Source organism: Haliotis cracherodii, unplaced genomic scaffold, assembly GCF_022045235.1.
Source record: "Haliotis cracherodii isolate W230 unplaced genomic scaffold, xgHalCrac1.p SCAF_42, whole genome shotgun sequence".
Classification (NCBI taxonomy): Eukaryota; Metazoa; Mollusca; class Gastropoda; order Lepetellida; family Haliotidae; genus Haliotis; species Haliotis cracherodii.
In genome coordinates, this window is record NW_027266300.1 from 1,371,209 (window position 1) to 1,383,892 (window position 12,684).

Below are 12,684 nucleotides of genomic sequence, written 5' to 3' on the forward strand. Positions count from 1 at the left end.
CTTTAAATGACACAAGGCAATTGCTAGACTCTTCACGTAGCTTATGTATAATACACACGTACTCAGCTTACCCAGGACATGTACATTCACCCAAGCTTTCGCACCTGCCCCAGCGCCAGAACTATCGCTCTGAATACTGTGTATTGATCATCGCACGCACGATTGGTTAGATGTGTATATACTTGACACTGACATCAAACACTGATATTCTGTAATTCCGTGGAGAACATGATCGTCAATGTACGCGTGTGACGAGACCCGACTGAAGTAGGGTTGTCTGACCTCTTGTGACGTATAACGGCTTTCAACCTGTATCATAGTTATGAATAAAATGTGTTTTTGTGATGTTTCTATCTTGTTGTCAAGATCGGGGGCGCCAGTGGCGTGAAGCTGGAGAATAGGATGGAAGGGGGTTGGGTCAAGATGGTCAGATGTTCGTCAGTGATGTACACCGTGCATAGGTGATGTCCTGTAATGGATGTCTTCTGTGATAGGGTAATCCTCTGTTATATTGTTTGTTTGTTGTTTAACGGCGCACTCAGCAATATTCCAGCTATATGACGGTGGCGTGTCAATAATCGAGTCTGAACCAGACAATCCAGCGATTTATATCCTGAACGTCGATCTACGTAATTGGGATTCGGTGGCACGCATCAACCAAGTCAGCGACCCTGACCACCCGATCACGTTAGTCGCCTTCTACGGCATGGAAAGTCGCCTTTCACGGCAAGCATGGGTTGCTGAAGACATTCACTAACCTTCTAACTCTTCAAGAGAAATCTACATAATTTGTACATGCATAAAGTAGTTTGATAAACACAACCGTGTGTCATCAAAGTTGATATACAGTTGTGTGTGTGTGTTTATATATATATATATATATATATATATATATATATATATATATATATATATATATATATATATATATATATATATATAATAAATTCTAATATTCTACCCCGGATAGGTGATCTCTTGCAGTAATAGATGTTAACTGAGAGTGGGTGATCTCCTGCTGTAATGGATGTTTAATGAGGGTGGGTGATCTCCTGCTGTAATGGATGTTTACTAAGAGTGGGGGATCTCCTGCTGTGATAGATGTCTACAGAGAATGGGTGATCTCCTGCTGTAATAGATGTCAAATGAGAGTTGGTGACCTCCTGCTGTAATAGATGTCAAATGAGAGTGGGGTATCTCCTGCCGTAATAGATGTCTACAGAGTGGGTGATCTCCTGTAATAGATGTCTACTGAGGGTGGGTGATCTCCTGCTGTAATAGAAGTCAAATGAGAGTGGGTGATCTCCTGCTGTAGTAGATGTCTACCGTGAGTGAGTGATCTCCTGCCGTAATAGATGTCTACTGAGAGTGGGTGATCTCCTGCTTTAATAGATGTCTACTGAGGGTGGGTGATCTCCTGCTGCAATAGATGTGTACTCAGAGTTGGTGATCTCCTGCTGTAATAGATGTCTACTGAGAGTGGGTGATCTCCTCCTGTAATAGATGTCTACTGAGAGTGGGTGATCTCCTCCTGTAATAGATGTCTTCTGAGAGTGGGTGATCTCCTGCAGTGATAGATGTCAAATGAGAGTGGGTGACCTCCTGCTGTAATAGATGTCAAATGAGAGTGGGGTATCTCCTGCCGTAATAGATGTCTACAGAGTGTGTGATCTCCTCCTGTAATAGATGTCTACTGAGGGTGGGTGATCTCCTGCTGTAATAGAAGTCAAATGAGAGTGGGTGATCTCCTGCTGTAGTAGATGTCTACCGTGAGTGAGTGATCTCCTGCTGTAATAGATGTCTACTGAGAGTTGGTGATCTCCTGCTGTAATAGATGTCTACTGAGAGTGGGTGATCTCCTCCTGTAATAGATGTCTACTGAGAGTGGGTGATCTCCTGCTGTAATAGATGTCAAATGAGTGTGGATGACCTCCTGCTGCTATAGATGTCAAATGAGAGTGGGGTATCTCCTGCCGTAATAGATGTCTACAGAGTGGGTGATCTCCTCCTGTAATAGATGTCTACTGAGGGTGGGTGATCTCCTGCTGTAATAGAAGTCAAATGAGAGTGGGTGATCTCCTGCTTTAATAGATGTCTACTGAGGGTGGGTGATCTCCTGCTGCAATAGATGTGTACTCAGAGTTGGTGATCTCCTGCTGTAATAGATGTCTACTGAGAGTGGGTGATCTCCTCCTGTAATAGATGTCTACTGAGAGTGGGTGATCTCCTCCTGTAATAGATGTCTACTGAGAGTGGGTGATCTCCTCCTGTAATAGATGTCTTCTGAGAGTGGGGTATCTCCTGCCGTAATAGATGTCTACAGAGTGGGTGATCTCCTCCTGTAATAGATGTCTACTGAGGGTGGGTGATCTCCTGCTGTAATAGAAGTCAAATGAGAGTGGGTGATCTCCTGCTTTAATAGATGTCTACTGAGGGTGGGTGATCTCCTGCTGCAATAGATGTGTACTGAGAGTGGGTGATCTCCTCCTGTAATAGATGTCTACTGAGAGTGGGTGATCTCCTCCTGTAATAGATGTCTTCTGAGAGTGGGTGATCTCCTCCTGTAATAGATGTCTTCTGAGAGTGGGTGATCTCCTGCTGTAATAGATGTCAAATGAGAGTGGGTGACCTCCTGCTGTAATAGATGTCAAATGAGAGTGGGGTATCTCCTGCCGTAATAGATGTCTACAGAGTGGGTGATCTCCTCCTGTAATAGATGTCTACTGAGAGTGGGTGATCTCCTCCTGTAATAGAAGTCAAATGAGAGTGGGTGATCTCCTGCTGTAGTAGATGTCTACCGTGAGTGAGTGATCTCCTGCCGTAATAGATGTCTACTGAGAGTGGGTGATCTCCTGCTGTAATAGATGTCTTCTGAGAGTGGGTGATCTCCTGCTGTAATAGATGTCAAATGAGAGTTGGTGATCTCCTGCTGTAGTAGATGTCTACTGTGAGTGAGTGATCTCCTGCTGTTATAGATGTCTACTGAGAGTTGGTGATCTATTGCTGTAATAGATGTCTACTGATAGTGGGAAATCTCCTGCTGTAAAAGATGCCTACTGAGAGTGGGTGATCTCCTGCTGTAATATATGTCTACTGAGAGTGGGTGATTTCCTGCTTTAATAGATGTCTACTGAGGGTGGGTAATCTCCTGCTGCAAAAGATGTCTACAGAGAGTGGGTAATCGCCTGCTGTAAAAGATGTCTGCTGAGAGTGGGTGATCTCCTGCTGTGATAGTTGTCTACTGAGAGTGGGTGATCTCCTGCTGTAACATATATGTACTGAGAGTGGGCGATCTCCTCCTGTAATAGATGTCTACTGGGAGTGGGTGATCTCCTGCAGTGATAGATGTCTGCTGAGAGTTAGTGATCTCCTGCTGTAACATATGTCTACTGAGAGTGGGTGATCTCCTGCTGTAATAGATGTCTGCTGAGAGTGGGTGATCTCCTCCTGTAATAGATGTCTACTGAGAGTGGGAGATCTCCTGCAGTGATAGATGTCTGCTGAGAGTGAGTGATCTCCTGCTGTAATAGATGTCTACTGAGAGTGGGAGATCACCTGCTGTGATAGATGTCTACTGAGAGTGGGTGATCTCCTGCTGTAATAGATGTCTACTGAGAGTGGGTGATCTCCTGCTTTGATAGATGTCTACTGAAAGTGGGTGATCTTCTGTTGTCATAGATGTCTACTGAGAGTGGGTGATCTCCTGCTGTGATAGTTGTCTACTGAGATTGGGTGATCTCCTGCTGTAATAGATGTGTACTGAGAGTGGGTGATCTCTTCCTGTAATAGATGTCTACTGAGAGTGGGTGATCTCCTGCCGAAATAGATGTTTGCTGAGAGTTAAAGAATTCCTGCTGTAATGGATGTGTACTGAGAGTGAGTGATCGTCTGCTGTAATGGAGGTTCACCCGGGACTTTGTAGCTCATGTTAAAATGGATGGATTCCCAGAGTGGATCAAGACTGCCTTCGTGGTCTAATGGTAGAGCGTCCACCTGGAGAGCGGAAGGTCCGGGGTTCGATCCCCGACCGCATCATACCAAAAGACGTTAAAAGATGGTACTTGTTAGTACCCTGTCTGGCGCTCGGCATTAAGGGGCTAAAACAAGGACTGGTAGGCTCGGAGTCAGTATACTGTGTCTGAATGGGGTATTCATGTTAAACTGCGGCATGGTATCTCAGTGAGCTAGCACTATAAATCGGCATCAGTCCGGACTAGTACAAGCAGACACACACATACACGTGCATGCACATCGCTATATAAGTGCACGTTAAACCATATTTCACCTCACCTCACCCAGTGTGGACCAGTGGGGGACTTTGGAGCGACCACGTGATCAGTCATAAACGTCGTCTCAGCGGTAACGGGTCTATTTTAAGTCCGCTTCAATAAATCTTGTTGAAATTGGGCTAATGTTGAAGTTTATGTCTGGTGAAGATATCGACGGAATCAGAACGAATTCCAGTTGGAATTCAGGGGGCGTTATTTGTATGTAAATATATACACAATATATAGATGTCTACTGAGAGTGAGTGATCTCCTGCTGTAACATATGTCTACTGAGAGTGCGTGATCTCCTGCTGTAACCTATGTCTACTGAGAGTGGGTGATCTCCTGCTGTAAAATATGTCTACTGAGAGTGGGTGATCTCCTGCTGTAACATATGTCTACTGAGAGTGAGTGATCTCCTGCTGTAACCTATGTCTACTGAGAGTGGGTGATCTCCTGCTGTAACCTATGTCTACTGAGAGTGGGTGATCTCCTGCTGTAACCTATGTCTACTGAGAGTGAGTGATCTCCTGCTGTAACCTATGTCTACTGAGAGTGAGTGATCTCCTGCTGTAACCTATGTCTACTTAGAGTGGGTGATCTCCTGCTGTAACCTATGTCTACTGAGAGTGGGTGATCTCCTGCTGTAACATATGTCTACTGAGAGTGGGTGATCTCCTGCTGTAACATATGTCTACTGAGAGTGGGTGATCTCCTGCTGTAATAGTTGTCTACTGAGAGTGAGTGATCTCCTGCTGTATCATATGTCTACTGAGAGTGGATGATCTCCTGCTGTAATAGATAACAAAAGTTTGTTATTGTGTCCTTCAGTAAAAATGCGAATAACCAACAGAGACCAAAAGCGGACAAACATTGCGAAAACCAATTCATTATTTTATGGCCCTTATTAGCTGTTGGACTATCACGTTCCGGTTCACGGCACTACTCTATAATTAATCCAACTCTAACTATATGATGCGCATCGATCCACGCAATTAGGAGGGATACGATGCCATGCATCAACCAAGTCAGCGAGCCTGACCACCCGATCCCGTTAGTCACCTCTTACATAAACACCACCGTGTGTTTTCACAGTTGATATATAGTTGATATATATGGAACCGAAATACAATATGTTGAAGCAAAACCTGTTGTGTATCAGATTATGGTTATGCAATGTTGTGTTATAACGATAGATCACGAGAGCGAAACGTGTGTCCTGTGATACATGTGTTTTGGGACACTGGCTGGTTACACCCAAGTTGATGGTCATTAAAATTGTTCAGAAGTCCTTGACAATTCCATTGTATTAAGGTAGCAGAACAACTCATGGGGGTTTAACTGGAGATCGTGCGCGGGAGGAAGACCCTCTCCGTTGAATTGGCGAGGAGGTTCAAAGGGGTTACACTTGATCATAGCAACTTATCAAACTTGATGAGAAGATCATTTCAGAACATGCACAATTAGGAAAATCACAAACGAATCATTGTTTCTGGGCCACAACTGTCATAATAATTTTCTTTCACACGTTTGCGTTAAATCGGTGATAACTTCAAATTGACAGGTCAAATCATGCGGATTCCTGATGTCAAAGGAGCCGACTTGTCTGCAGCCGTTAAAGCGTCTTGCCTGCACCCTAAAACGCTGCTGTTCAGCCATACTCCAGTTCCATTGGTAATCACCTCGTCCCAGCAGGCTCAATCCCAGTGTATCTACAGGTTAATGATGAACCACATCATAGATCGGGGTTGTCATCTTGCTTTGTAACCTGTCTGCTGAGGCACGGAAAATGTAAACAATGACAGCCTTATTGACAGTTTTGAGTGAGTGAGTGAGTGAGTTTGGTTTAACGCCGCTTTTAACAACTGTAATTTACAGTATTCCAGTCATATCCGGCGTGTCAGCTTAGTGTGGGAGAAAAGCCCGAAGTGATGCAGGTCTCAGACATTTATCACTTCGGTGAAACCAACGAGCACGGGTATGGTGCTGACAAACCTAGAAACATAATCGGGGCGAACCGGGATTCGAACCCACAATCATAGGTTTCTGGCGTGCCTAAGGGGCACAACTCTGCACAGCGAATCGCTGTGCCTTAGACGACTGTGCCACCCGTGCCCCCGACAGTTTTGAAGTGTGAGTAACTGTGATGTAGGTCAAGTTCTGCCACATCGTTGTGGAGAGGTGTTTGTTTATTTTGATTTTTTTATTATTAACTGGGTTTGATTGCTATCAAACTAATAAGACTTACACATGCAAACTATATAGTAGAATGTTTATTCATGAAGTTTATTGTAGAAATATATTCGTTATGCATTTTAAGAACTTCCACAACCTGTCACCCCTACAATGAAAATGGCATGTTCTATTTTAGAAATGACTTCTCTGGGTGATTTCCAAGAAATAACTTGGTGAGTCCAAACAGTGCGCAGCAGGTTTGTTGAATTGAAATTAAAACACCTGTCTTTGGACTAAGTTTGGAGGGTTATTTGTCAACGTCTGTTTGACAAACGGAGTGTTTTGAACACTTATTTTGAACTACTCAAGACTATGGTGTTTTTAATCCTGTACGTTAGTAATGACTGCTACCTATATTACTACCTATGACCACTTTTTGGAATGTTCTAAGATTGTGGACGTGTGTACCCTGTGTTGTTACACATTGCAAGAGAGCACCGTTTTCAAAGCGTTGTTGCCATCATGGTAGAATGGCGATAAACCTACTGTATTTTGAAATTTGATGAACTCGCACTGTAGAGAAGATACCTCTTATTTATACACTTGAAACCTCGTGCTGAAGTGGTCAGTTCAAAATTAAACTAAGAGGTAACTACTCTACAGTGGGACTACATCAAATTTTAAAACACAGAAGGCTTAGCTCCTAAATCGACTCTGCGTTATGCAGATATTTCTATTGGATATAGAAAGGGTATTGTTGCTTTATTTCATATGGATTTCATAATAAAAACAACTTCCAAGATGAATTACTCAATGAGAAAACTCAAACATCTACTCAGAGCATGCTTTGAATACATATATGAGGTATGGGGTGGTTGCCAACGGACAACGTGGAATATTAGAAAATTACAATTAGAAGCTGCACACATTGTAACTAGCCTACCTCAATATGCTCCAGGCAGCAGTTTTATTGAGAAACCGGGTGAGAACCCTTAGTTGAGCTTAGAAAGAAACATTAACTTTGTCTTTTCTTCAAAACAAATTCCTATCTGTCAGATATTCTACTAAACACTGATGCTACTAAAACTCTTTAGAAACTCTGAAAACACCAGTGCTGTTCTTATTTTCCGTTATCAGACCAAAATTCTACGATTTTCTGTTCTTTACAAAAGTACCCCCTACGTCACCCACGTACTTGATAAACTACACTATAATATCTTACAGACAAAACTGCGGATACATGTGCAGTCAATCAAATTATGATTTATATGGAATTAGTATAAAAGAACACCCTACCTGTACGTGTTTATCTCATTAAATGAATATTGTTTAGTCACCAGTGTGTATTTATGATTAACAGCCTTTAAAATATTGTTCATAACATACATGGTGGTGTGAATCTTTTGTTACACGGCATAACATGTCACGTTTTTACAGATAATGATAATGAGATAATATATGTAAGACAGCCTAACATTATAAATGACAGACTATAACATATGTGTAAAGAACTGTTCTCTGAACAATGCATCTTTCTCTCCTCTCTCTATCTCACAGACACACTCAGTATTGCATGTATACAGACTGAATTAAATACCAGGGAGATGCAATCTAAAGTAACATGTCCTCCAGTACCTTTCGCTTCTTGTAAATCAATATATTCAAATCAGCGAGTGGAAAGCGTACGTATGACAAATCTAGCATTTCCTCACTGGCTCCATGATAGCCGCAAAATAATGCTCAGAAGGGCACTTGATGAGCACACCTGAAATACTCCTCCTTTTCTTGAATACACTTCCTATATGTATCAGATGAGACAAGGTGTACGTTCTCCTTGGTATGCTTAGTCGGATAAAGTGCTGTTGCTTGGGATTCTCCCGTTCGTTGGTATCATCGACTTTCAAGACATCATGGAGATGTTTACATCGTATGCCACCTTCTACATACAGGGCACAGTGCAGGGCCCAAGCTGGATACTGTTCTGTGGGAATGTGGGGTAAACATTTGGCAGCGTTAATGTAGATGGCACTTCCTACTGGCTCTACTAATGGGACGCCGGCCTTCTTCAAGATGTCTCCAAATGTGGTCAAGCTTTCAACTCTGTACTTCAGATACCTGTCATCCGTTCCTTCCCAGAGACCTCTAGCTACAGCTTCCATATCCCGGCTAGATATCCCACCATGGTTGGAATTGCCTTCAATGTAGATCATTCGTCGTTTGAATTTTCCGTATATATCAGAGAGTCGAGTGGCGAAAAAGCCACCAATGTTACACAATCCATCCTTTTTAGCAGACATGTACATTCCATCAAAGTAGGAGAACATTTCCAGAGCTATATCTCTTGCGGGTACATCTTGATACATCTTGTTTCGTGTTTTGATGAAATATGCATTTTCTGCAAAACGACATCCATCCATAAACAGAGGGGTATCATGCATCTTGCAGATTTCAGAAACATGTTTGATGTTTGCCATGGATACTGGCTGTCCTGCTTGATTGTTGCTGGTCAGGGTCAAGATGACAATAGCCTTGCCTGCATCCACCTCCCTGAGCTCTTCCTGCAACCGTGCACAGTCAAGATCTCCATTGAAGTATCCACCAGCAACTTGTTTGCAAGGAACATCTACCACTATCGCTCCACTGAGTTCAGCATTTTTACGCCCTGTGATATACATTGTGTTACTGAATACAGTGAGACCTGGCCTAGCTAGAACTGAGAAGAGAATATGTTCTGCTGCTCTGCCTTGGTGAACGGGAAGAATGTATGGAAATCCAGTTAAACGTTTGATGCTATCAACAAAAGCGTCAAAGCTCTCGGGATTGATGCAACCTTCGCTTGTATCCACCATGGCAGCCCACTGGTGTTGGCTCATTGAAGCCATGCCGGAATCACTCCAAAGGTCAAAAGTTACATACTTGTCTTTGATCTGGAACGGATTGTAGCCGCTTTCATGTAGAATTTTCAATCGTTCTTCTCTGGTTGGATTCGGCAATGGTTCCACCATCTTAATGCGGAAGGGCTCAATGAATGACATTCTCTAAAATGAAAAGGTATTTGAATTTGAATTGAATTACATTAAAAACAATTGAGTGAGTGAGTTAAAATTAAAGTCTCATCGGCAATATTTCAGCCATATCGTGACTATCAAGGGCTAAACATAATAAATTCATTTACACTATATAAACACCTGCGGACATAGGACAGTAAAATAACTAAACGTATCACAGAAAAAATAGGGTAGGCCTAAATGTACTTTGAATGATGTGGAACTTCCTTAAACCCCCTTCAACAGTACAGACACTGAAATCTCATATTCTACTAATATTAAAACGACATTAAGATCTTTTAGAAAATCAAGTTCTTTCCAACAATTCAATTTCCTGTTAAAATCCAGTAATCAAGCGAGAAATATAACCATTAAAAAGATCCTTGGGAGATGATGATTTGAAATATTTATCCCTCGTCATGGCAAAATCAATAGTCAATCGCAACATGCTTGAGTGTGATTCTCTCATCAAAATGGAGGATCCCAACCTTTCAATAAGTATTCATGTGTATATTTGCTATGGCCAATTCTACATGGTCATATTATGACCTCTTCAAATCTGGACAGACAACCTAAGCAAGTGTAACAGAAAGTTGGTTTTATTTCATGTGATATCTTTATACATACTTGCGTGTCCCATTTCTTTTGCTTAGGAATTTTGATGTAACATCTAATTCTAATTCCAAAATTTCAAGTAAAAGTGGATGTTTTCATAGGAAATGTTCTTAATGGCCTGAAGACAGGGAATCGGGAAAAAGTATGAACTGTTTATGTTTAGATTGAGCATATATACATTTAAGAGCTGTAAACATTGCGTTTGATTCTTCTGTTAAAATTAAACTATATTTGGTAATCTTGATGACATAGTTGTCAGTCGCAAGTACATCACCATCTTTGTATTCATCTAGAAATATAGATTTGTAAGTGCTATATGTGTTACGCAACTGATTATATTGTCGTAGGTAGATGAGTTACTTGTAGTTTCTTTCTGATTTCTTGACTTTAGTTAATGACAGGTCAACCAACTGTACCAACTGCAATGGTGAAGAAGACATGGTGGAGAGTTCTATTTTGAAGATTGATATTGGCAGCAGGAATGGATGTTCTGATGGCTCCAAGGCAAAGATAGACACTGGATGTTGGTTATCAAAAACTTCATGTTGAACAAAATACTCTAACTAAATGGTCAACAATACTTCGATTTTTCAGAAATCTGCACTGAATATTTGTAAATAAATTATTACATCTAAAGTTCCATATCAATCTATTGTTGACCATGCGTTCCGTGGTTTTGCAAACGAATCTGGTCAAGGAAATAGATCTATAATTGGAAGGATCAGTGTGATCCCGTCAAGGTTTAGGTATGGGAACAACTATGGCATCACGTCATGAAGACAGAAATTTTCCTGACGCCCAAATTTTATGAAATATTAATAGGTCTTCAAAAAAAATCAGGCTTTCTGTATAATGATTTCACTGGCCAATAAATATCCTTTATATTACTACCAAACTGACATTATTTATATTATGAATATGGCTGTAGATAAACAGATCCCTTAGTTAAGTTAAGATATTAACCAGATCCTCAAAATCTGCATCAAAAGGCTCTGTCCGGTACACAACCCAGAACACCCAACTGATCCGTCATGGGGAAAAGGAATATCAACAAATCCGTATTGAATTAGGAAATTTGCACCTGTTGCACACGTGCGTATCATTGGAAATATGCCAGTCAAAATGACAACAAATCAAAAACCTTTTGTCTGAAAAAACATGAAAGCGAACGCTGTATTTTAGGGCACACAATTCCATGCCTCGGCGTTTTCAGGCATGTGTCAGAGCCCAAGGTGAACATAACCTCGGTGCTCCCAGCTTCGTTCTGAGCCTCTGTGACGTCATCCACCGGCGTGTTCCTTACGGATTTTATTGTCAACATTTAATGTGATGGTTATGTTTGGTTCAGTTGGTTTTCTATCAATGAATTAGAATACACACCATCTGAACATTGAATTGTTTTTTCAATGTCTTTTTTAATATATGTCATTTATTCAAGATTGTTTTTCAGATCTGTGCTGTTAGGAAGGTGAAGATTGAGACAATCTGTAGCTTGATTTGGTCAAGATGGAGGCGTACAGACGGTTTGTTTTTGTTGCCTTCGAAAATTGTTAATGTCCCCGTAAATTCTACAGTTAGGAGGTGTTCTACTTAGCAATGAAAACTCATAAGATGCAGAATAAGAATGTCCGATCAACAAGTGCCCACACCCGTGTAAATCAAGAGAAAGAAGAGGCCAACAATTGTAAACTATACCTCTTGACTCGAGTTTATTTGGAGATTCTAATCTTGATGTTATCTTGACTATCAAAATCAACCAATTCCGTTAAATTGGCTTGGTAGAAATAGCTTTGATATATCCTAAAGCCCAAACCCCTGCTCCTACTTCCTTAATATTAAGATTTGAGAGGTGAAAGAAGAATATCCCATTCAATTCAACTGTGTCGTGTTGACCAGATATAAACGTCTGTACCCTTGACCATTATTCATTTCTTTTTGCGGTACTTAGTATTGTATTACTGACCAGAGATTGGGAATAGTCAGTATGGTGGAAATGTATTTCAAACAAGAGACGTGCTAAACAATTTAAAAAATACTGCTGATACAAAAGTGATTAATGTAACAAAAATGTAACACATTATTGATGCTTACGTTGTGCGTCAAAATGAGATTTTAGCTTCAGAGAACTGTAAACTTGTCCACGTGGTATATTGAGGTCCTGAGATATTCTGAAACACGTTCATACAAACAAATGAGAAGCCATTAGAGTACCACTCTAGCTGTATATATGTCCAAATACTCAAACATGCTTTTGGTCACTATTCACAACCGGTTCTTCATATCCAATCGATTAAACATTTTGATTCAGCGCAGGAGGACAAATGCAAAATTCGTCCTCTTCAAATGATTAATCGATTAGAGTATTTCTCTGTAATCTGTCTGTCCGTATACAAGAGTAGTTATTGTTCTATCAAAACAATACCATTGATTTGGGATTCGGAATTTTGTATTTCTGTCAAGTACACACCAATATGAACAGTCAAAATCAAATTTGTTGCCATGGAAACAGAATTTGTTTTCTATACACACCGTAGTAGCAAAAGGCAAACTGGTGTGTGCAAAGTGTCATGAAAGAATAC

The 12,684-nt window shown here is 40.9% G+C and overlaps 1 protein-coding gene across 1 annotated transcript; it reads right to left on the reverse strand.

Annotated features, from left to right (window-relative positions):
* Positions 1 to 6,610: 6,610 nt before the first annotated feature.
* LOC139441698 (tryptophanase-like) lies at positions 6,611 to 12,268 on the reverse strand. The gene is made up of 2 exons (XM_071222499.1): positions 12,197 to 12,268; positions 6,611 to 9,481 (listed from the first exon to the last, which is right to left on the reverse strand). The coding sequence occupies exon 2, from the start codon at positions 9,476 to 9,478 to the stop codon at positions 8,141 to 8,143; it is 1,338 nt and encodes a 445-aa protein (XP_071078600.1). The 5' UTR covers positions 9,479 to 9,481; positions 12,197 to 12,268; the 3' UTR covers positions 6,611 to 8,140.
* Positions 12,269 to 12,684: the final 416 nt, after the last annotated feature.